This window comes from Odontesthes bonariensis, chromosome 3, assembly GCF_027942865.1.
Source record: "Odontesthes bonariensis isolate fOdoBon6 chromosome 3, fOdoBon6.hap1, whole genome shotgun sequence".
NCBI classification, from domain to species: domain Eukaryota; kingdom Metazoa; phylum Chordata; class Actinopteri; order Atheriniformes; family Atherinopsidae; genus Odontesthes; species Odontesthes bonariensis.
The window spans coordinates 24462692-24489313 of NC_134508.1; the positions used below are offsets into that span (position 1 = coordinate 24462692).

Genomic DNA, 26622 nt, shown 5'->3' on the forward strand with positions numbered 1-26622 from the left:
TCAAAACACTACACAATCAGAACATGTCACACATATCTGAGTTTTGGGTGTAATTTGTTGATTCACATGGTCACAATTCACAGGATCACAACATGTCTGTAGGATCCCTAAAATCTTAATAGTGTCACTTCTGATATTTACGTGTTCAGTGCGTTACTTGGTAACAGTGGTGGCTGAATTATTTCCTATCGCTGACCTATCAGTTACAAGCACTGGCTTATCATTGTCCAGATCAGTACCTAGCTTTAGCAGGGATATAGTCTCCTTCAGCTTCTCAGTTGTCTTAATTTTGTCCCAGCTGTGACTTACAATTCTACAGGCCCAGTCCCAAAACACAGCAGAAATAAGTGAACAGCCTGGAAGACCACAAACACTCAACATCTTTCAAATCTTTGCAAAAGTAATGCCCAGCACTAAACTATGCAACAAGTTTGACTGATCAGTGGAAGGATACACTGACCAATCTCTGTGTATGAAATGATGTGAGAAACACAGGTGTTCTTGGGTTAAGAAAATAGTTATGAAGTAAATAGCTGTGTTGCAAAAATGGAGCAGTGTAAAATTCATCACATATCATGTTCACTCAAAGCGTGATTACATTTTTGAGTTTTGAGTTGTTTTAGATGGTGAAAATTGGCTTCTTTGCGGTCCTGTTCTTAGTAGCTCTTAGCTTAGCTTCGTGTTAAAGTATCTCCCTGATTCTTCACAAGAGAGACAAAAGCTCTTGAAATTTAATAAATTTGAAAAAAGACAACTCCACAATTACATGGACAGCCTCTAAATATGCTTGATACAAAATCCAATATGCAACTATTTTTGGAAACATAACAAAAAATAGAATGTGGAGTCCAAGAAAACAAATTAGTAAATTACATTTCCTAACAGTTTACATTTTTTTTTTTTTAAATATAATCATTATTATTATCTCCCTGGAGTGATTTATAGTTAAGAATGCGTAGACGATAGAACTGAGCACGGTGGTTTGCCTTAAGAGCATCTGGCAGAAACTAACAAAACGTAATCAAAGTGTAACTTGATCCCCGGCTCTGTCCAACTCCACTCATGGCATAATTATAGAAAAATGCTAAAAAATTGGACAGCCAGCTGCATGCACATGAGTGGATATATGAGACAGGAGCCGCTCAGTGCAACAAAATGTAGTGACGCAGATGTAGATTTTAGGGCAGTGGATGAGCATTGTGGTACGAGGTGTACCAATTCAAGCTGTTGGCTGCTGCCTTAATGCCAAAGCTGAATCTCTCTGCACAGTGACAGGAGAATTTTAATATATAAAAAGCTTGGGTAGACACTCAGAATCTGAGTGGTAACATAATGTTACTTGCAAAAGAAATAATTCGGTGCACATGTGTCTTTGAGCAAAACTCTGCAAAAGCAGAGGGTTGGTAAAAACTATTATAAACTCCCATGAGTGATGACAGTCAGATAATCAGATATCCTCTGAGCAGAGGAAATGCTTTAATAAAAAGCTCATGATGTAGAGATGTCTGAATCAGTTGCCTCAGTAAGCTTTCTTTGTTTTAAACTGGCAGCTTCAATCCTTTAGCATATTAGACCTTCATTTAACCAAATGAATTACAGACCATGGTCACACATGAACTATGCACAATGTCTCCATGGACATTTTCCATAGTCACTTTTACACACATGCATAAATCAACAAGAGATTGTCCTTTTGAGACATGTCTTCATGAATGGAAATACTGTAATGTGATCCCTGAGTAGAGGAGAGTCGTATAGAGGAGTGAAGAAAGGATGAAAAAATATCTTGCAGAAATCAGTGTTTTGTTTATAGACTGATGACTGCTTCTATGCTAATATCAATTCTGCACCAGTTACCTGTTCTGTTAGAACTTTGGTTCAGACATTCCCTGCATTTAGAAGAAAGGAGTTATCTAGTCTGAATGATTTGAAAATTTGCAATCTCACAACCTGCTCTTATGGATAATTTGGGTCATCAAAACAATTTTATTGCTTCAGTGCATGTATGAAAATGGCCTAAGTGAGCCAAACACTGTTGATTGGCTTGACAAACACCACTTAGAGCTAATTCCCTGGCATGAAAATTTTGTGGACTTACTCATTCCCAGAGACTGAAGCCTCTCGATGTCCTGGGATTCCCTCTGACTTTGTTTTAGCTTTTTCCATTTGAAAACACTTGCTGTCTCCTCCAGGCTGACGTCTGTCTGTGTTTGTCCAGCTGAAGAGTTTGCAACGTGCATAGTAGATACATGTTGGACAAATCATTATACGAGCTGTAAATGAATCATCTTTGACAATTTCCTTCAAAATGAGGCTCAACAGGATTACTTGAGTTCAAAGAAACATTTGTCTGAGTTAGCGAGCCATTCTTTTGCCAGTCATATGCTGAACAACTGAGTAACACACATTCTAATGCTACTTCATGCCTATATGGTGTTATTTCTATCTTAACTCACTTAACTCTGTCTTAAACACTTGTGTCAATGGATGCACTGTATACATGTTGTATCAGTTATTTCTCTTCCCACAATGAAATTCAGAGTGATGGTTCGGCGAATGTACAACAGCTTACAAAAGACAGCAATGATGCTTTCAATTTTTCTTTATAGCAAATCACTTCAGTACTACCTAAATAAAGATTTAACATTTTGGCTCTGGGCAATTAAGACAATACAGCACTTAGAGTTTCAACAGTCTCCATGACAACACAACTGTGTGTTACACTGTACGGATTAATTCAGCACATGTTGTGTTGAATAGCTCACCAGAGTATCTTAATCAAACTCAGACAGCTTGGTACTTAATTCTTTGTCGTGTTCTCAGATTTGAAAGTGTTCGTGATGTGACGTCAGTTACTCTTAATGGTTCCTGAAAAGGACGGGTGAAACAGAAATTAATATTTTACGACCACGAGGAGCTTACAGGACATAATGAACATGTTAACTGTTAAGCTTACACTGGTCTGGGCTGCCCAGGTAATGTTTTCACCCAGAGTTAGACAATTACTTGCAGTATACATACAAAGGCAACTGAAACAGCGTGCCAATAATTTACACTGAGTAACAAACTACAGAGACACAGGAATAACAATCCAGCTGAATTTCACATAAATAGTGACCTCTAGTGGTCATGTGAAGGACTGTCTTTTCTAAAAGGCAGAATTAATGTGTTTTTGTTGCTGTGTTACAAATGCCCTTTCTTTTAGAAAGTAATTAAAAAAGTTGATTATAATAAAATGAAAACATGTTAACATGTGACATTGTTAAAAAGAATTGCTTCTGATTATCGTCCAGATGAGTTTAGTTTCAGTTCACATTTTTTTGCTTGGTTTCTTAGAGATTCATTACCTGCTTCCTTGTGGGAACTTTGTAAGTGTGAAATATTTGAGATGTTACAATGTTTTGTTTTGGCACGAATCAGAGTGTAACTAATGCAAAACTTTAGGGCTTTAAAGCTTCATTTAGGTCTACTAATACACTCTTTTTGTTTGTGAAAAAAAATAATCCCACAATACGAGACAACCTGATACCAAATTGAACTGAGTTCCTTTTGTTTAGATTTTCTGAGAGAACAATAAAGTTGGGAAATATAGTACTTTAACTGCTCTTGTTATACGGTACAACATGAAAGAACAGAAGGCAATGTCTCTCAGCAATCCTTCAAATTCAGCTGGACACGCAGAATGCAGCATAGAGTAGCAATCATTTTGCAGCAGTTCAGTCCAAAATAAAAACAAAAGCTATTTGAATGCCTCACAAGTAACTAAACTCATTCTCAAAATAAACCAAACTTCTTCAAATCTGTTTTCGGAACAAGCAAGCTTCATTTAAGGGTGTAGCTCAAGATAAATTTGAACCCCCCTTTTAAGGGCCCCCCAAGTGGTTATCAGTTTTATCTTCTGAAACAGACAAAGCAGACACTGACGCCAAACTGTGCCCGTGTGTGCACCTCTGGTTTCTATTGGCTCTCAAGACAAGTCTCCTAGCGTTTGTCTCACTGGCCACTCCTCATAGAAAGCCATTGCACGTCTACGAAACAGGCAAAAATCTTAACTCAGAGGACAGCTTTCGAAGGACAAAACACTCAAGGTGCTCAAGGTAAAATATAGATTATTTTTTTGCTAACTGGCAGTTATTGACATACTGACGCATATGTATCTGTTTACGGTCACTTTTGTGTAAATTAGTATAGTGTCCTTTTTTGTGTGTTTGTCTATTTGATAAGTTACATGTCTTGTTTATTTATTATTTATTCCTTGGCACTGAGGTGAGAGTTTGTAACTTAATTTCGTTGTCTAATGTATATTTTTTATACTACTTGTGCAATGACAATAAAAACTGAACTGAACTGAACTATTGCAATATTAATTTATCTATTTGAGATTAACACTTCATACCAATTCCTTCAATGAAAAGTAAATTAATTTCATGAAACAATATTTATCTCACTGTATGTTGTAGATTGTGTCATTGATTGTTAAGAATAATCCAGGGATGAAACATGTCTATACAAAATGAACACGGTAGTATGCTATGGAGTGATTTAAAAGATGCAAAAACATGTAGGTTTATGCTGGTACTGTTAGCTTGTAATGGAAAATATATCTGTTTTTAGTTCACAGTATTTCAAGTTATTCCCTTTGGCAAATTCAAGATGGCATTCAGCTCAAAGCACCACTGGGGTTACACACGTCTAACCTTCAGTGTTGTCGTAGACTCTTCATTTATGATGTTTTGATATCCAAGTTTGAAGGTGACAAATGGGATTTTTGTTTTGTCTGAGCCTTAGAATATTATGGAATCCCTGAGAAGGAAATTTTGAAGACAGATGTTGATCAATTTTCCACATATGAACCAACTTTTTTCTCTTGCATGCTCATGACTTCACAGGTGAAATAAACTGTTTAAACTGTGAGCTCAGAGCGGCCACACCAAAAACAGTGGAGCGCTCTAAGAAAAGGCAGCTGCATTCTCTCTTTACTAATACTCATTTTTATTAATTGGACACAGTTGTAAAAAAAGGCTCTGGCACTTGGAAAAAGGGCATAATGTGGAGTTCAGTTCTAAAAGAAAAAAAGATAAATTAATAAATGAGAAAAAGGGACAACTAAGTCAACTGATACCACCTCTTGTAATTGAAATTAGTACTCCATCCATCCATTCATTTTCTTTATCCGCTTAATCCGGGGGCTGGAGCCTATCGCAGCGTTCATCGGGCGAGATGAAATTAGTGCACCAAAAACAAAACTTTTTTCAAAACGGTAACTCAAAAAGAAAAACTTAAAAAAAAAAAAAATTATACTGATTTACAGTTTTTTTTTTTTCTTTTACTACTGTCTAGTCCAATTTGTATCTCAAACGTGTAAATCTTTTGTAGGTAACAATTAATTGTGTCCTTTATTATGCACCGATTCACTGATTTGATGATTTTACATCCCTAAGGTTAACATGGACCAAAAACAAAACTCCCACATGAAAATAAATCTGGTCAATGGAAACAGATCACAGCATATTCAGCCCAAACCTCAGGAGAGGGACCAGTGGGGCAGTAAGATGGAGTTCATACTGGCAGTGGCCGGACACATAGTTGGTCTGGGAAATGTTTGGAGGTTTCCCTACCTTTGCTTCAAAAACGGAGGAGGTAAATCTTTGTTGTTATGGTTGGGTGTATATTACTGTGTTGTAGGCTTAACATTTCGTTCGTTTAATAACAGGCTGGTTGACCAACATTTGGCTATTGGCAGTAGTATAAAACTTTAAACTCTGTTGGTACAGTTGTAAAGTTATATATGATTAAAAACTACCCAATTTTTTTTGAGAAAAACATGATGAACACTGATTTGTTTGCTTTTAGGGGTTTTCTTCATCCCCTACATTTTGTTTTTGTTCACCTGTGGCATCCCCCTCTTCTTCCTGGAAACATCTTTGGGCCAGTTCACCAGTCAAGGTGGTATAACATGTTGGAGAAAAATCTGCCCTCTTTTTGAAGGTAGGCGTTAACCCAGTGCTTTAATGAAACGTACAAAAAGTACACACAATGATTACAAAACCTGACACCAAACCTTAGCCTTATTCTAAACTGTGTGATAAAAATAAATGTTTTCACCATTACACCAAAAACTACTGCAGATATAATACCAAATAACCCTGTTGGTTTTTATTCTGAAAACTCTTTGACTCTTGTTCTTGTCTTTGCTACAAAAGGTAACAGATTTTTCATGCAAAATCTTACTCAAATCAAAGTGTAAACCTTTCAGGGGCAAAAACTGTTAACTAGCAATCAACCCCAGTAGGTGTTATAAATATCAACAGTGACAGCACAGTATGGCTGGTATGTTCTCCACATGAATGTGGACCAACCCATGATTTCTGAGGACTTATCTAATCATGTGATAATATAGTGGTTGTTAATAGATGTTGTTAAAAGGCCAATAGATGTGACCTCTCTCTTCACAAGATGGTCTTAATGAGTACTCAGCACTGAGGACTTCAATCGGACCATAGTCCGAGGCAAGGCAATTTAGATTGGACGGCATGACAGCTTTTAAAAGGCACATTTGTATCGACAGTAAAACATTTCACAAAATTAAAATTCAAGATATTTTAAAATGTAATTGGAATATACCGCAATACATGACCAATACATTACACAGCTTAGACGTTTTTGGTTTTTTTTAGATGTTTTTTTCCATCTCGTGCTGTAGTTTGAATGATGTGTTTAATTTGGTTAACTATTACAATACATGAGGAAGAATGTCTGAAAGTAAATTGTGCCAAGGTGTACAACCAACTTAATACTTCAACGTTTGTACCCATTTAAAGAATTAACTTGACAAGATCAGTCTTTAGTTTAGATGTCAGTTCTGTTGGTGGCTGTGGATCAATTGGTCGAGGAGTTGTCCAATGATTTCCCAAAGTTTTGCACTGGAATAAGGATTGATTTTGAGGGGCAGTCCACATGGGCACATAGCTGTCTTTTGAGTACCCAAGATGAAAAGGCTGGCAAGAGGTATAAGCTTAGAAAATTGATAAACCTGATATTTTACTTGCTCTTTAAATCATAATTCAGTGCAACTATGAATGTTACTTTTGGCTGCATTCATAAACATAATATTTGACATGATGGTGTCATAGTGTGACATAACAATCTCTCTACAGGCTTAGGTTACGGAAGCCAAGTGGTTGTTTTGTACACTGGGGTGTATTACATCATCATACTGGCTTGGACTTTTCTCTACCTGTTTTCATCCCTCAGGGCTGAGCTTCCATGGGTGAGCTGTAACAACTACTGGAACACAGGTACCAAGACTGCATTCTGAATCTATTACACATATGCCATGTCTTATATTTCCCTTGTTAATAACAACCTCTGTTCCTCGTTCATGGAAGATGCTTGTTTTGAGCACAGTCAGAATCAAACATCCCCCCTGCACCTGTATGGAAATACTACATCTTCAGTTGTAGAATTTTGGGAGTAGGTATCATAAATCAAAGCATCATATACGGGATTAGGTTTGCCGTTTGTTACTTAATAAACTTGTTACTTAATAAACTTGATTACAGGAGGAGAATCTTGGGGTTGTCTGATGGAATTGATAACATCGGCAATGTTCGTTGGGACCTGGCTCTATGCCTACTTCTTGCCTGGATATTGTGTTATTTCTGTGTCTGGAACGGAGTCAAGTCCACAGGAAAGGTACATCACAAACGTTCAACCGTAATGTCTGATTTAATGTTAACTCCTCTAAAGTATCTAATCTCAAAGATTCACTAATGCTTAGGTGTTTTTGTGTACCAGGTGGTGTACTTCACTGCCACTTTTCCATATGTGATGCTGGTGGTGTTGCTGGTTCGGGGTCTTACATTACCGGGAGCCAAAGAGGGCATCATGTTCTACCTCTACCCAGATCCATCACGCCTTGGTGACCCAGAGGTATAGATTCAGATGGTGCTATTATTGTCATTGAAATTAGTCTCCTAAGAATTACATTCATGTACTACTCTCTGGTAGAAACATATAAAAATATGTTTGTTGTAGGAAATTTAACTGATGCCCAACTTACAAAGTTTTTACAATGCAAGACTTTTTTGACAGCAGGCAGGGATCCATCTGGGAGACAAAACAGTTGTGATGTTGACAATACTACTGTGCTACACATAGCTGAGTTTAGGCCATGACAGCACTTTACTTCATGCTTGGTTTTGATTAAATGTTAATTAAACAAAAAATATTTCCTGTATCAAGCTTTAAGTAACTTTTGGAAACATGGTTTTGATAAAGTACTTAAACTTTATCAAAACCATGTTTCCATTCCTCAACACTTTACACTCTGCACAGTGCTTTGACCTAAATTATGAAAATGCCATGCTAGCATGTCTAAGAATACAATACTAGCATGTTTAGCTGTAATGTTCACCAAATTCATGGTGTTTGCAAGCTAAAAGGAAACACAACAAAGTCTACCAGAGATGTGCACTGGGTTAGTGAAGTATGTTAAATCTAAAGTCTTAGTTCAGCTGTTTTTCAACATCTTGATAGTGGCTCTTTTTTAGCCTGTTGATATAATGCTGCATACTGAATTATCACCATGAAACTTAAGCCTTCCCAGCTGGCAGCAATTCGTAATCTGCAAATATAATATCTAGGAGACATGCAAATTTTATAACTTGCGCTGAACATGAACACACTACAATCCCTCAGGTATGGATGGATGCTGGCAGTCAAATATTCTACTCATATGGAGTTTGCACAGGGGTTCTGACGTCATTAGGAAGTTACAACAATTACAGCAACAACTGCTATAGGTCTGTATTTTTAAAGTTTCACTACCTGCATTCAGCTCACAAACTACTTATGATTAATCTTGTTAGTTAGCATGTTTTTTCTCACGTTTGAATATTTCACCAACAGGGACTGTATTTCCTTGTGCCTGTTGAACAGTTTAACCAGCTTCGTAGCTGGCTTTGCCATCTTCTCAGTGCTCGGTTTCATGGCAAAGGAGCAAGGTGTGGATATATCGATGGTGGCTGAGTCAGGTATTGAAGGTTGATGGTTCATGTTTGACAGAAGCCCAGAGTGATGCTTAAGAGTGTGACTACATTTATATTTTCTTGATGAAATTTTACAGGTCCAGGCTTAGCATTTATTGCTTATCCTCGAGCGGTGGCTTTAATGCCACTCCCCCAGCTGTGGGCAATTTTCTTCTTTGTCATGATCATCTTCTTAGGATTAGACAGTGAGGTAGGTCAAGGATTCAAGTCCATAAAGTACTTTACACCTATAACATATGACTTAAAACCTCCATAATAATACAGAATAATGTCTCTCATCACCAGTTTGTGTACCAGGAGGCTCTGGTCACAACCATCTCTGACATGTATCCTTCGTTCTTTCAAAACACCTGTCGCCATAAACTCCTTCTCCTTGTCATTTGTGCTGGAGGTTTCCTAGTTGGACTTGTGATGGTAACTGAGGTAAGTGGTTTGGGATTTTGATGAGCAGTAGGCCTATCAATTAAGTTTAAAATCTAATGCTTTTCAACCCTAGAAAATGCAAGCATTGAAAAGTTAAAAAAACCTTTTGTATACTTTTGTGAGGAAAGGTCTTCCCATCCTCACTGTTGGTGAGGATGGGAAGAAATTTGCCTTCTGTGAAAATATGTTAACCCTTTGAATGGAGTAACAAAATGCAGAGGCCTTAGAAACTTCCCACAGTTTGACCAGACACAGGAAATATTTGTTCAGGACAAATATATGAACAATTATTGAGGAGAATGCTCTGTGTCTTATGTTCCAAGTTTGGTTTTGATGAATAAATATGCAGTTGCAATGAATGAGCTCTTTTTTGTGTTTGGTACTTTGGTACTGATCTCAAATTGGTGTGACGAACAAATAGTTTTTGAGAAAAAATAAATCATCTCATAACTTTTTTCTATGAAGTCTGGAGAAAATGAGTGAGATTGAGAAAATGAGACTCAGAGAAATTCTAAAACTTTCTGACATAGCCAATATATAATTTGTCATTATAGGATCTAAATTTTGAACCATAGGCCAGTTTTGAAATTGAGGACATGGTTGAAAACGTATGTACATGAATGCACCATGAAATTCAACCCAGTGAGAATGCTGACTCGATCATTATAGAAAGCAACACTACCAGTTTCATTGATTGGCCCCCAAATTAGATGTAAAGCCAGCTAAAAGATAGAGTGATGAATAAAAGTATAATCATTTAGAGATACTTATCCACAACAATAAAACCTCTGATAATTAGACTGATTCTCTCATTACAATGCATGGCAAAACCTTTGGTTCATGCAGAAATTAACAGTAGATGCTACTTTACACACCATCCACCTAACACCTAAGAGTTTCAGACCAAGCACATCCTTCATCACAAGAGCATATCAGATGGCAGCAGGACAAAGCCATTCACTACACCATGAAAACTCCTCAGGATATAGCCAAATCCCTTGATCCCTCACAAACCCCTCAAATTCTTCTCTGACAGAACATCCACATGTAAACAGGAACAAGCTCAATTCACTACCAATACTAAAGTATCCTCTGCCAATGGCTAAATATTGCATGGCTCCCCCTGAGGTCCTATGCTTATGCTCCAGTGGGTTAAAGGGATAGTTCGCCTTTTTTGACATGAAGCTGTATGACATCCCATATAGCAATATCATTTGTGAACATTGACTTACCCCCCGCTGCGTCCTGTGAGCCGAATCCCAGCTGAGTTTTGCGTTCCACGAAGGTAGTCCGGCTAGTTGGCTAGGGTCAAAAAAATAAAGCGTTTTGCTTCTCAAAAAAATATCCGTTCAAAAGAGTAATACATTTGCATCACAAAATGTTGTCCACGAAAAAGTCAGACCTCGCTTCGCTTGGCGCTATTTTTGCCTCCCTTGATATCAATGCGTCCAATGTAAAACAGTGCAGACCGAAGAGCAAACCGAGCACTCCCTAGCCACCTAGCGATAGCCGCACCTGTTACCGTGTTTACTGCTCGGAAGCAGGGGACTGCTGGGTCTGCTCTTCGGTCTGCACAGTTTTACATTGGACGCATTGATATCAAGGGAGGCAAAAATAGCGCCAAGCGAAGCGAGGTCTGACTTTTTCCTGGACAACATTTTGTGATGCAAATGTATTACTCTTTTGAACGGATATTTTTTTGAGAAGCAAAACGCTTTATTTTTTTGACCCCAGCCAACTAGCCGGACTACCTTCGTGGAACGCAAAACTCAGCTGGGATTCGGCTCACAGGACGCAGCGGGGGGTGAGTCAATGTTCATAAATGATATTGCTAATATGGGATGTCATACAGTTTCATGTCAAAAGAGGCGAACTATCCCTTTAAAGCTGTTAAGCTTTTACGAGTCAGATCTACAAAATTTTAGATTGTTGGTTTTAATTTACTGGTGATTGATGTATCATTAAACAGAAGAAAAAAGGAAAATTAAAATAAAACGATTCACAGTTTGTTGCTGTGTTAATGGGTCATTCACACAGAACAAAGGCATTTGTGTTCTTTGTGTGGATTGTTTTGTTTTGTTGATTTTCAGTGATACATTCTGTCTTTGTATTTGCAGGGAGGTCTATGTTTTTCAGTTGTTTGACTACTATGCCTGCAGCGGGATGACACTTCTGCTTTTTGCGGTTCTTCAGTCCGTTTGTATTGGATGGGTCTATGGTACGGAATTATTTTAACATAGTAAAATCTTCCAGTGCCACTGTTACAGTATGTTAGGCAATAAAGTTGAAGTAATTATTTAACACTACTTATTTTCTTCAGGTGCAGATCGCCACTATGATAATGTAAAGGACATGATTGGATACTATCCCTGGCCTTTTATGAAATACTGTTGGAAGTACTTTACGCCAGCTATCTGTATAGTGAGTATTTGAAATGTAAATATATCACCCTGCAAACTTTGTTTACTAACTAACAAGCCAATGTAACTGACAGATGCCAGAGTCCTCTGTTAAAACAATTGTCCATATCTCAGCCAGATGGAAGTGAAGAATTTAGCCCCGTACAGGCATATATCTTTTGAGAGGTGTGCAAACTTTTGGAAAAAAAGACTTGCATCTATACCCTTACCTCATGAGACTTGGCAACTTATTTCTGAAGACAAACAAGAAAAAGAATCTGGCAAACATAAGCATAGAGGCCTACGTGAATATGAAGGAATATTAAAAGCTGGATGATGCAAGCTTGAGTTTGCGTCACTTTCCTTTGCTTTGATAAGTAGAAATGCATTACCTTGCGTCTCCAGTCAGAGTTTAGACATAAAACTCCTTTTAGTAACGCATTTATGAAAAATGACTTGACATAAACTAGATCATTTTTAGTATATGCCTTATCTCCTGCTCTCACTGATGTTTTTTTTTTCTTTTAGTGCACTTTTCTGTTCTCCCTGATCAAATATACGCCTCTTAAATTCAACAATACCTATGAATACCCATGGTGGGGATATGCCATTGGAGGATTCTTTACTCTCTCTTCAACAGTAATGGTTCCACTTTGGATGTTATACGCTGTAAGCATCACTCCAGGAACACTACTTCAGGTAAATTAATGTACTCTTAACAACTGTAACTGTACTGTGTATCAGTTAAACTGGAAACTACTTTCTGTACAAGAAACATGAATATGGACCTATCATCTGTGAAACGTGTAGAAATACTATGAACATAGCGGTCTAAAGTTTACCACACAGAAATATAACAAATGACTGGACTTTCTAATATATTTTTCTGGCATATGCACTAAAAATAAATTCACTATTTGGTTGGCATCTGTTTACAGATCTCCAGTATTCAGATCAATTAAATGTCAAAGTTTTGTAGTTACTAATAGTTGTAGAATAGCAGAAAAGACTCTTTTTATGGTATGTGGAGGCAGAACTATGACTGAATGAATGAAGGCCTAGGTTAAAATCATACCTAGCTTAGGTAAAAATTATGTTTTTCTTTCACTACACAGAGACTGAAACTTCAATGCACTCCAGCAAAGGACTTACCCACAGCAACATCAAGGAAAGTGTCAAATCATGAAGCATTTCAGACTTTCACAGACTTGCACTCACTGCGCAAGACAGAGTCCAGGTGATGGAAATGACCGAACAGAGATAATCTGTCATTTAAACTTCAACTGAAGAAAGAAAAAAAAGGAAACACAAGCACAAAAGTGAGAATACCCAAACAAAGCAGAAAGCAAGGACACATCTCCACTGCATTCAGTAAAAACACTAAATATGACCCAGACACCAAAATCCAAAGGGGAAAAGCTCTGATTTTATCGAAATGTTAAATCTTTCCTCTGATGTAGTGAGTGTTTCATCCAAACATCCCACAGGACCCAACAAGAAGATTTGATGAAGAGGGAGGACGGTTGTACTCTGAAAGACTAGAGAGAACCTATGAGGCTTTCCTGGGCTTACCAGGTATTTAACGACCTGTTCATCGTGTGTAGAACAATGGGCAGCATTCTTATGTCAAACAATCCTAGTATTTAAATAACTGAACAAGTAATGAATTTGCATTCACTAAATAATTAAACCAATAAATAAATTGTCACATGAGAAATAATTCAGCTGTTGCTCTCACAGTGGGAGGGTGAAGTTGCTTCAGGCCATGCAAGTTCAAAGGAGATCTCACAGACTTCTCACAGACTTCTCTTTACAGCAGCATCTTGCTTCTGTTACCTTTCTACCTCCAGATTCACATCTTCATTGAGCTTCTTTTCACAACTTTTCTACAGTTAAATAAATGATGTTCAAGTGTTTTGAACCTAATTGGAGCATGAAGGAGTAGTGTCTCAAAGGCACAGAGGAATTTACTCTCCGCCCATTCTCTCGTGAAGTTTGTTTATAAAGATATACATGATGAAAAGACATAAAAGAGGGTAGTACTACTCCTCAGCCATATCCCTTGCATGTCTACTGCATTCTTCTTTGTTCCAACAGGTCTTAACAGGAACTGCTGTGGACACTTACTGTGTTCCTGTGAAATACTGGTTAGCCTGTGATATAAGGGATTTAGAACGATTTCCTTGGGGTGCTGTGGTTCCCCCCCTCAATTTCAAACCCATGTACATTGGTCATTCTCAATGGACTGTTGAGAGTGGCTCTGTGTGTTAGCCCCGTGATGGACAGGTAACCTGCACAGGATGAAACTGGTATGATAGATGGATGTGTCCTACGCAGAGAAAAGGAGTTAATACTCTGGTCTCCACAACCTCAGCGTATTCAACATGAAGACTTGAATCAGTTTGTTAAAGACATATTTAGGACCGGTTATCTTTTTGTCCCCTCTTTAGCATCTATCCATTAAATGCAAGATTCCTCAAAAAAACTGGCAAGTCTGTGGTGATCCAATGCATATTTCATATGCTAATTTGGTTGGAAGTAAGGTAAACTAGACTGCAGAGTTAACAACAAAGGGCAAGAAGTGTAAAACACAGAACATACAAATACTAAGTTTATGGCTACACTTGGCAGTCTTAATTTTTTTTTTAGCCCTTTGTTTCACTTCACTGCATTTTCTATCTCTCATGCAGCGGGGCAAAGCTAAAAGATCAGCAGCAGCACGAGCAGAAACACAAGTGTCCTACATTTAAATCGCTCCAAATGTTTTGTGTGCAAACAGGCAGACAAGTGGTGGACTTTTTTTTATGGAGTTGTGTGACTCATTTAAGGGCAGTTTGGAGAATCAGGAAGGATTTTTGACAGGCAGGCCATGCTAATCACAGCTCAGAATTTGGCATTTTTAAACAAAGTACACAATAACTTTCAATAGTCCTTACAACCTTTGTGAGAGTGTCCTCACAATCTAACATATGATCAGTTGCTCCTTTGCCTTCATCTCAAATCAGAATTACATGTGTTGTTTGTGAGGTCTTTGGGTATCTTTGAGTTTTTCATGAATCACAGTGCCCAGTAATGTGAAGAGGTGTTCAAGAGGAAGGAAGGATTAGGTAACACAGATTTTAAAATGATGACAGAGTGTTCCTTTATCTCAGACCCACTGCTGTGGGTGATTAATGAGTGTAAGGTAGTGTAATACTTCCTTCAAACACAGGGTAATCGATGACAGAAATGTGAACAGGCAGAAGAGATGAGGAATTCTGAGGCCCTTTTCAACACAGTAGTGTTTGTTCGAAGTAAAACAGACCACACTGACACACCTTTAACACCTGAAACTGTGGGAAAACTGGGTTCACAGGCTGCCGTAGCATTTTACACAATGCATGCTCACAACTATGTGACAGACTGATTACAGTGTAATGTAAAACGTCAGTGTTCAGCTATTTTTAACCTTTGGTACAGTTTAAGTTAGTGCCCTTTAGTTTAGACTATTGCCTAAGATCACACGTTTGACTGAAACTACAGGGTACTGCTAGCCTGGGAATTCCCATGCTGCTTTGCGCTCGATTTCATTCTCACTGCAAAGTCAGCCTGGAAACCACCGCCCTTATTTTTGCCAGAGTTTGGGAACCAATCACAGAACGGGGGGGGGGCGGCAGCAAGACGATGACGACGTCTATGCGCTACACCGAAGCTTGTAGAGTGTTAATTCAACATGACAGCGGACACAACGTTACCGTTCAATGCAGCCTTAGAAAGTGTTTCGGAGTAGATTCACCCTAGGGTCATTTGAACCGTGACATCCAGCCAAGTAGCCCACCCGAAGTTTTTCCGATATTGGCTGAACATCAGCTGAGTTACTGAGTTATCCCGAATAGCTTAGTACAAGCGCTAACGGACCCTGGCAGTATCTCCAAAATTACCACACTAGAATCACATGTCATGACACCAAACTTCTACAGTAGTACAAATATGGTCTGTACTCACAAAACGATGCATTTGGAAGTTTGTACATAGTCCAGGAGTTTATTATTATCATCAACACAAGCCTGATAGCTTTTCTGCTGCTAAAGCTACGTCGACGTCACTTCTGGGAGCTGGGAGCTTCAAAGTAAGATGAGGGTTGAGCTACTACTGTAGACAACAAAGCAAGGCTGCTCAATTTCTCCATTATTAAAATAAATTCACAACTCTACAACATAAAAATTCATGTAGAATATAGCATATAGGCCTACTTTGTTGTCAGTTTAAGTAGCTTAGAGCGCAAGTTTACTTTTATTTTCCATTTTTTTCTTCTTCCTCGTCGAATTTCTGTCGTCATCTGGTATAAGTGATACAATTGGCTATGAATCGCGCGCAAAGCAGCATGGGAAATACCTGACGTCATTTGATAGACATTCGTAGCGCCCAATAAACGGCTCTAGGCATTCGTAAACCACGCCTCAAATACGAGAAAATGCACACCTAGTTCCCAGACCACCATCTCATCGAGATTGTGGACGCGTCAGCCAGGCTAGGGTACTGCCACAATTAATTAAATCGCATACAAGTATAATTAAGCAAGTACGCAAGTTAGAACCATAGTATATTGTAAGAATTATTTTCATATGTATTTTTGCTTTGGTTTCATTTGAGTTTTCTGTTTTCAGTAAGGCTTACGGGTAAAAATAAATCCTGGATTAAACACTGTCATTAAGGCAGAATATCCACCATTAAATGACTGGGGATACTGTTTCAGTATTCTTGTTTCAGAAGGAGTTTCTTGTGGTGTTACCCTGATGAAATACCACCGAAAATCCTATCTGACACATTCATTTGTCAGCTAAACTTGAAAAACTTTGATATTAGTACATACACCAAAACGACAAAAATGAAAAACATGCTGAACTGGCTGCCAATGAATAAAACCAGTTCTACAATGATTATTATTTGGGCTATACATAGACCAGGCCACAGGTAATATAGTCTAAACCATAACTATTTACAGCTACGTATTGTTTTCCATGCTCTTTACTGAAATGCAATCATTCAAATGAGAGAATTTAACATGAAATCTATCACTTTATTTTCAAAGGTTTTAGAATGTTTCAAAGGTTTACGATACAGAGTAAAAAGTCTCTGAGCAAAAAGAGGTTCAAGATTATTGAGATGAGCACAAAAAACCTAACAAAATCATTAAATGTAATATTTTTTCTGTTTGTTCTTTAATATGTGAAGAAACTCAAAGGTTTATATTTCTTTGTGGTCAGGATGGAAATAGGCTAGACTAATCTTTTGGCATCACAGCTCCCGAGCAATGATCCTCCTGTTGATTTAAGACTTATACAAATTAAATATTTCCTCAGAGCTTCTGAAAACTTACCTTTATCAAATGGCTTTGTAATTAAATTTTTTTGTCCATTATTGTCTATGCAAAATGACTCCAGAAGTAAATCTGTTTATATGTACAGTATATTTGACAGAAATGTTTTTCAAAATGATTTATGTTTGGTTATCATAATGCAAATTGTAAATGTTTTTTTTTCTTCTCAGGGCTGTGAATAAACTATAATTCTATGAAACATATAGGTTACACAGGCCGTTTAAGATAAACATAAACCATGTCTATGTTCCCTTGAGAAAATGATTTACCTTTGCTTCTTGTTCTGTTCTCTGGTACCCATGGATCTCTATATCTGAAAATACAATTCATTGGGCCTAACTTGTTTCTTTTGCTTACAATTGTGTCATCTCACAGTATTTCGAACATTTAGTTAAATAGTTATTCTTCATACAACAATCAACACTACCTTATAACAGAGATACCTCCACGCTCCCAGCTGTTCTGCTTCCAAACAGTTTTACTGTTCATGAGCAGTGAAAGAAACATGCATCACATGCAGTGCCATGTTTTGACCTCTGAGTGGCGGTAGAGGTCAACGTTGAAAGTGTGAGTTTTAGCCCCTGCTGTGAGGACTCCTGCTTCTTGCTGCAGTTGCCTGTATATGTCAGACACCCTCTCCACCTTTAAGATCAGGCTTAACATTTTGATTTTTGATAAAGCTTATAGTTAGGGGTGGCTCAAGTGATCCTGAAACAATCATCCTGAAAAGCGATCATCATAAAATGCTTTTTAATATTATATTCCTGTTTTCCACCTCAAGTGAGGAGTTAGTTGTGGTGAGCAGATTAATATTCTAAACACCAGAGGGCGATTCAGCTGCTGTGGCAAACATTTCAACAGTTCCCTCAATCCCAGTCAACATGGAGCCTCGGAGGTTCCCACACAGACAATCCCAGTGCGGAGAGGGTGTCCTTTTCTATCTCTAGAAAAAAGATGAACATCAAAAGGCAAAAGCAATTATCTTATTATTTTGCAGCTTTGACATAAAACATTTCTTTAATAGTCAGTTTCAGATTTGCTAGTTTTTTTAAGCCCAACAATGTTACAGTGTCAATGGTGGAAAGTGAAAAATCCAGGAAACAGCAGTCTGGAAGCTGGATAATTGACTGAAGTCTTTATTTAAAAGAAACCAAAAAGCGCAGCTAAGCCGGGAAACCATAAACTAATTTTGAAAAACAAAAGACGAGGTAATAGAACAACTAGACAGGGACATAACCAGACAAGAGTGGAACAGATCTACAGATAAGATCAATGGTGAAAGTAACGGCAAGACACTGACCGAAGACTGAGATTAACAAAGGAGCATTTATACTGTGGGGAACTAATGAGGATGCATGTTCTCCCTATGTATGAGTGGGTGCTCTCTAGGGACTTCCTCCCACTGCACAAAAACATGCATGTCAGGTTAATTGGCAACTCTAAATTGTCCCTTGGAGCGAGTGTGGATGGTTAGTCTCTTTTGACTCTGTGTGGCCCTGTGATGGGCTGGCAACCTGTTCAGGGTGTACTCTGCCTCTCAACCAATCACAGCTGGGATAGGCTCCAGCCACCCCGGGACCCTGAGTTGGATTAAGGGTATAGAAAATGGATGGGTGGATGGAACTAATGAGAAAGTGACTGCAGCTGTGACCGATTGACAAGAGACAGGTGTGAAAAGACCAACCGAGGTCTTTAGGTCCAACATCTAGGAGTAATGACAAGAAACAAAAGTCTAAACACAGAATATAAAGGATAAACCTCAATCAAAATGCCAAGAGCACAGAACAAAGGGTAAACCAAGGCACTAAAAATAATTCAACCAGATCAAAGCCAAAGAACCCAATGGACAGAAAATCAATACACAAAAACCCAACAAGCCCTCCAACTCAAACGACCACATTGGTCGTTTGTACAAGCAGCGTATTACGACTGCCTGGTACGTTTCAAAGCACCTCTAGCGGTTGAGTAAATATCGACACCGCGGTGGCTCACGTGACCCGTCACCGTATATTAATTTTCGCGGGAGGAATTTCATTCAGAGCACTTCTTCATTGAACGTCGTAGCATTGGTAAGTCCAACAAGTTTGTATATTTTAGTTAATTTGCTTATGTTTTATAGTAATTGATTATTGCAGCAATTCATATGTAGCTAAGTTTGTTTAGTTTGACGTTTTAGCTACAGATCAGGTCAGTGAATTATATTAAAGGCATGTGATTTTACCAGTAAGAAGATAACGTTAGCTCACATGCAAATGTCCTAGCTAGTTAGCTTACATCTATACATATAATCACTTAATGACCCTTCATCTGAAATAACTGTACATGCTAAATTGAAGGTGCCTTGCTTAAAACAGAATTTGTTTGTTCTATAAAACACTAACGTGACTGTTTAACTGTAGATTAAATGAATGGCAAAGAGAAATTACTTTTAGCCAGTGGGGTTAAAGTAAATTCTGTCAGCTGTGAAGGCATTTCTGTCCACAGGAAACAGAGTTATCCTACAGTATTTTTTACAGTTTTTTGACTGACTTAAATTCTGTGAACCCATCGCTAAAAGGAGAAAAAAAAATTAAAATATAAAAGAAAATTGCAGGTGCAGCACTGGCTAGATTCTCCAATCAGTTGCACAGAATCAGGTTCAAGCTAAATGTTTATTTCAGTGGCATCAAATAGAAGACATGGTTGCAAAACTAATCCTAGTTATCTGTTTTGTTGTTGTTATTGTTTTTCAGAACTTTTGAACATCCAGCATTTATTCGTCGATCACTATAAAAAACCAACGGCTCTTTTAAGAACCATTTTCTTATTCCTCCTTTTACTCATTTCCTTTCTCTCACAGCTTTTGCTTTGTCTGATTTTGTTTCTCACTTTCTCTCTTTGCCTTTCTACTTCTACGTCATTCCTTTCCTTTCTCCTTCCTTTCATATCTCTCTCCTTACAGAGTTCATCGGAGTAATAAAGGTAAGTAAAGTAAATAGTGTTTATTAAACATTTTAGCAAAAGTACATGTTGTCAGCGTGTTTTAATGTTGTTTCACCGTCTAGTATAGTATTTAGAATTACTACTGGTGATAATGTTTACGATATAAGAGCTAAAGTTAATTTAGCTAGCCAGAAGTTGTTTTTATAACTGCTATGTAAGTGTTACTTTTAGAAGACGTCAGGACCAAAGCTTGTATGGATAAGTATTGATAGTGTATAGTTAAGTAATATATTAATTTAAAACATCCCTTTGCCAGAAATCAGGCATGCTGAGAATTTGAGGTGACAGGTCAGAGTGATCATTAGACCATTTAAGTGTGACTGTGTCTCTGACAATGTCTGTCAATATCTATCATCCCATGTAAAACCTGACAAACTTCAGTAGGGATAAAGAAAACCTTTCCAAAAGCAATAAAGCTAAAATATGATTGATCACAGACGTTGATTCTTGATTTCAGACTTCTTCTAGAGCCCTCTTCCTCGATAAAACTTATTTAATTAAAACTAACTCATTTGATCCAGATCAATATTATACTATAGCAGTACGATAACATGTTTGGTACTGTTTTGACAAGATTTTACAAGTTAAACGACCTTGACTCCTGTCAACAAAGTATGAGTGAGATTGTTAATTCCTTATACCCTGATACACAGGCTGCGCTGTTCTTATTATTATTCATGTTTCTTTCCCCAGATGCCTACACAAAAAGAATGTGTGGTCTGTAAAGAGAAGATTGGGGTGGCCAGCAAGACCTGCCAGCACTGTGGTGGCAAGCAGCCTTACAAAAACAGGCTGGAGAGAAATAAAGAGAAGATAGCCCAGGACTGGAAAGAGCGGCAGAAGAAAAACTGCAGCATGAACAAAGTTTTTGATTCAACACATCTATTGGTAAGATTTTTTTTCTTTCAGATCGTTGTCATAGAATACTAAGTAAAGAATCCCTGATCACAATCCCCTTTTCCACAGCGTGTTAAAAGCGAAACTATTGCACCATTATTCTGTGTAAACGGTACAATCGCTAAATGGGGTCAATGTAGTTCCTCCTCTGTGCCGGCACCAGAACCAACCGAACAAGTACGCTCTGAATGTCACTTCAGTGTAAAAGATGGAGCTGGGATTAGAGTTCTCAATGGGCCTGAAAATTACAACCCAACCCGACCCGGCCCGTGGCTTTCAAAGCCCGAGCCCGATGCAACCGGACACATCAATATGAACTATCGATCCAAACCCGGCCCGCGGCCCGACGCCGGGGGTCGAGTTTTCTCATGTTATCCTGTGGAGACTGACGGGCTGTGGGTCGTTACGGCACTTATGTGCAGTGGCGAATGCCCACAGCTGGCGGCTCAGGCTGGACGTCCCTGTTTTTTTGCTGTCATATTTTAACAGCACCTTGCATTTTGAGCATTGCACATAACCTGTGGAATTTCCATCAGAATCCAGCACCACTCCAAACACTTTCCAGACTTCTGATTTTCCCACTCCTGTAGCGACGGTGAATTCATCTTCTTCTCCGCTAAAGGCGTGCACGCAGCGGTGTCATGTCTGTCCCCGCTCCATGCAGACTTTCGTTAAGATAGATAGATAGATAGATAGATAGATAGATAGATAGATAGATAGATACTTTCACTGGGCGGAAAAGATTAAGCCCCAGGACCGACCCGACCCGAGTCATCTGCTTATATTTTCGACCCGAACCGCGGGTCCCGTCGGGTTTTTCGGGCCGACCCGACCCGTTGAGAACTCTAGCTGGCATGCTGTTAATTCTAAGTCATTTGGAGCAATGAATTAGAAAAAAGCAGAGGAGCAGAATCACTTGTTAAGTGGTGCACAGAAATGCACCTATGAGTGGTCAGTAGTAGCGCTGCTCACACCCTGCCTCCTGTCTATCTGAGCCCGGCATCACCTGTTTTGATTCCACCACCATCTAAAATCACAAAATGAGGTGGCATTATGTCGATCTGACCTAGTTCAGTGCAAATAAATACAGGGGGTGTAAAGAGGTGGCTTAGTTGTAGTGTTTTTACGTGATCTCTGAGTAAAAAGGCCTCTTTTTCCCCACTCTCCTTGCCCCGGTTCGCCGGGCAGTGACCGTAAATGCTGTCCATTTGGTCGAACCACTTCCATGTCCGCATCTGACCGTTTCTGGTATCTTGTAGTTTGTAGTAGTTTCACATGTACAGATATACTCAAGCATCTTTCTCTTGTCCCTCACTGAATTTGAATATCATTTAAGTGTGTGTTTTGTTTTCGCTTACAGGAAGACATTATTGACATTGCTACTATAGTTACTTCACTCTGACTCTCAATGTATAGCTTTCTACCAAAGCATAAAACACACATTTTCTTCATTAGTCTGACTTGATATGTTTCTTATTTTCAGTTTTATGATTTTGTGTCAACTTGATTTCAGCTCCACAAATGGGAACTTTTAGAGCGGTATCCAGTCCTACTCCTAGCCAAGAGAACCACAGGTGGCTTTGTGGCGGACTACATCTGTCCATGGCAAATGGACACAGGGGATGCTAAGGATGCCCTTCTGACAATAAAGAGCATATATGAAAGTGTCGTCAATGGTAATGTACACAAATATTCATGTCATATTTCTACCCAATCCATAGTGAATCCAGGATCAATTTAAAAAGAAGAAATGACAGACATTTATATAGCCAAGTAAAGTTAATCTTTACTCTTTAACTGTGTCCTCACAGATTGATTGAATATTTACTTTACTTTACTTTTACCAAGAGCATTGTAGCATCCCCGGTTAAATGATGGTCTAAAGCCTGATTCGCACGGGATAAATATTACCTATGGATCGCTGGTAATTCGCAACTACCCCCACACCTCTGTATTTTTTTGTGGCGCATTCGGACGGGACAAGCAAAAGTCTGTAATTTACTCAAATCACAGACATCATGAGCAGATATTTACTCCAGGACAAACACACACGTGTGCGTTCACACAGGACTTAAATTACCACAGGACGTCTGTTATTTAAGTCTTTAACTTAACTTTACACGGTAATTCGCGGCGTAATTATTACCCCACAAATCACGGACATGGCGCATTTGCACAGGACTAAGAACTCAGATCTTCTCCGCAATTATTCCGAATTACGGGGGGTCCATAGGTAATACAAGTCCCATGCGAATCGGGCTCTCATACTGATGGATCACATGAGTTTAAATTTTGATACGTTAACATTTCCTTTCCACCTTTTCCACCATAATAGCTACAAGGGACAAGAAACATAAAAACATGACTTTTTCACAAATTCCTTGCATTATAAATCTTAAACCATTTTAACCAATTTATGAATGACTAAAATAATTTTTAACCATTCCAATCACGAATGTCTCCTTTTTATCCTGTTTTAAGACTTTACCTGAATAACTATTTGTAGGCTTATATGAAATCAGACAAAACAAACACATGTATAGCCCTAACTAAACAAAGCACTGCTATTAAAGTTTTATACAGTCTATGCTATTACACAACATTAACCATAATAATTAACATCAGAAATCAGAATTGCTTAGCAATCTAAAGAAATGCTCGATCGCCCGATCAACAAGCGCTAACACTTAGCCTCGGGCTAGCTAACATGTGCGTTATGCTCATTTTTAATATCAGCAAAAACTCTAAAAAAAGGTTTTCCTTTAATTTTACTCCTCTAATTATTTTTGGCCTTTTCCGTTCTGGTGACATCCCTTCAAAATAAAGGTCCTGGTCATGTCACAAACGTAAAATAAACATGAACATCTGAATACAATGAATAAATTACACAAAACTCCAGTATACTTAAGGTCATCCACAAGCATCATCTCTCAGGACACAATGTCTCCATCACTCTGAATCATTCTCATAAATTCATGTAAAGAGATTTTTATTGGATAATATATTTTTATGATCTACGTCTAAATCATTGCTTGTTCTTGTGAAACATTTTCCTTAATAGCTCTAGCGGAGTTTTGCAGACAGTTCTCATTAGGATGTTAGTAAGAGTATGATTAAAAATAAAACAATAAGTTTTCAATAACTCTATAACTCAATAACCCTTATGCCAATATTCACAACACATTTTCTTCTTCCCAAAAGTGACTGTGGCAGAAACACCAACCAGGACAAAGGAGACTCCAGCACAGATGAGTGAGGATCCTGCTACCACCAGCTCCTCTGCTCCTCCACTGTCCACCCCCTGTTCTGTTCCAGTGTCCACCTCCCTTGCTCCTTCAGGGCCCACACCCACTGCCCCACCAGTGTCCACCTCCCTTGCTCCTTCAGTGCCCACACCCACTGCCCCACCAGTGTCCACCTGTCTTGCTCCTGCAGTGCCCACACCCACTGCCCCACCAGTGTCCACCTGTCTTGCTCCTGCAGTGCCCACCACCACTGCCCCACCAGTGTCCACCTGTCTTGCTCCTGCAGTGCCCACCACCACTGCCCCACCAGTGTCCACCTCCCTTGCTCCTTCAGTGCCCACACCCACTGCCCCACCAGTGTCCACCTGTCTTGCTCCTGCAGTGCCCACACCCACTGCCCCACCAGTGTCCACCTGTCTTGCTCCTGCAGTGCCCACCACCACTGCCCCACCAGTGTCCACCTGTCTTGCTCCTGCAGTGCCCACCACCACTGCCCCACCAGTGTCCACCTCCCTTGCTCCTTCAGTGCCCACACCCACTGCCCCACCAGTGTCCACCTGTCTTGCTCCTGCAGTGCCCACACCCACTGCCCCACCAGTGTCCACCTGTCTTGCTCCTGCAGTGCCCACACCCACTGCCCCACCAGTGTCCACCTGTCTTGCTCCTGCAGTGCCCACCACCACTGCCCCACCAGTGTCCACCTGTCTTGCTCCTGCAGTGCCCACCACCACTGCCCCACCAGTGTCCACCTGTCTTGCTCCTGCAGTAGCCACACCCACTGCCCCACCAGTGTCCACCTGTCTTGCTCCTGCAGTAGCCACACCCACTGCCCCACCAGTGTCCACCTGTCTTGCTCCTGCAGTAGCCACACCCACTGCCCGACCAGTGTCCACCTCTCTTGCCCCTGCAGTAGCCACACCCACTGTCCCACCAGTGTCCACCTCTCTTGCCCCTGCAGTAGCCACACCCACTGCCCCACCAGTGTCCACCTCACGGAAAAGAAAACCAAGAGGGAATGCAGACACTAGTGGTATGTGTGTGTATCTGTGAATCCAAACTGCTTTGAAGTTACTTTGCCAATCATTTTTAGTTAGATCAGACTCATTCTAGACTTTTCTCAGATGAAGGAACAGGACCTGCCTCAATGTGGTTTAATCTGGCAAGATCCAGTCATGGTCCTGTTCAGTTGTTAAAAGTTACCAGTCATTTTTGTTATCAGAAGTGTTAGCATCATTTTGAACTTTTTCCTCATGGCAACAATGAGAAAATGTCTGTTAACAAATGATTACCATCTTTTCATTCCTTTCAGAATGCCCCATTCATCAAGGGTCAAGCAGTTTCCCTTACAAAAAAATACTGAGGCAAAGAGTCAGGGAGGTTTGTTTCAAGAAGCATAAGAAATTATTGATGCGCTACTGATAACTCTTTGGAACCACGCTCTGTAATTGTCCCAACAGAAATAAGTCTAGGTGCTTTCTTTAAAAAGAGGATGGCAGCCTTTAGCCATATTGCACTTTATTATTTGATATCACTTGGACTTCAGGTTGTATTTATTGTTCACTTTTTGAAAGAAGATGTAACTAATTTTACCTTTTGTCTTTTTGTCTTGTTAAGGGCTGTGTCGAGGTGTTGGTGCAGTGGCAACCTTGCTCTGGATGGTGTGTATGTTATCTGAAGTTTACTTGACTGTTGGTGATTGGGTTAGGGGAACAGAACCAACAAAATATAAACATTTCATCAACTTAAACTCCAGTTTGATCAGCAACAGCAAAGTCTGATCGTCAAGTATTCCACAAGGAAGTCAAACTACAAATACAAATACTGAACCAGTTGCCCAATTCCAAACCCAATTGCTCCCATGGCATAGCCATCAGTGTGTGAGTGTGGGTGAATGGATATTCTGATATACGGTAGCCTCGGCCAGTGTGGATGGGGCGAATGTTCACTTGCTTTGTAAAGTGCCTTGAATGGTCACCAAGACTAGAATAGAGTTATGGCCAGGGTTGTGTCTAATGCAACGTCGCTCCTAAGGAATTCTAAGGAATTGCCTGAACAAGATTGTGAGATGTTGTATCCTGTATAAATATATTGTAATGCACTTTTATCACAGTCAGTAACTTAGTAACTTCATTAGTTACTCAGTTACATCTTCAATAAATGGGCTTAACCTAATACTTTCATTATGCCTGACAGAATGCATACATACTTGAAGACTCCATGTCTCATTCTAAGGAGTACAGTGTCAGCATGGTACATATTTCAAATGT

General features: G+C 39.2%; 1 protein-coding gene across 1 annotated transcript; it reads left to right on the forward strand.

The window, feature by feature from the left end:
- Nucleotides 1-5871: 5871 nt before the first annotated feature.
- LOC142377844 (sodium- and chloride-dependent GABA transporter 3-like) lies at nucleotides 5872-11867 on the forward strand. The gene is made up of 10 exons (XM_075462168.1): nucleotides 5872-5988; nucleotides 7255-7473; nucleotides 7563-7695; nucleotides 7798-7932; nucleotides 8701-8804; nucleotides 8911-9035; nucleotides 9128-9240; nucleotides 9336-9473; nucleotides 11591-11691; nucleotides 11794-11867. The coding sequence occupies exons 2-9, from the start codon at nucleotides 7337-7339 to the stop codon at nucleotides 11615-11617; spliced, it is 912 nt and encodes a 303-aa protein (XP_075318283.1). The 5' UTR covers nucleotides 5872-5988; nucleotides 7255-7336; the 3' UTR covers nucleotides 11618-11691; nucleotides 11794-11867.
- The last annotated feature ends 14755 nt before the right edge of the window (nucleotides 11868-26622 follow it).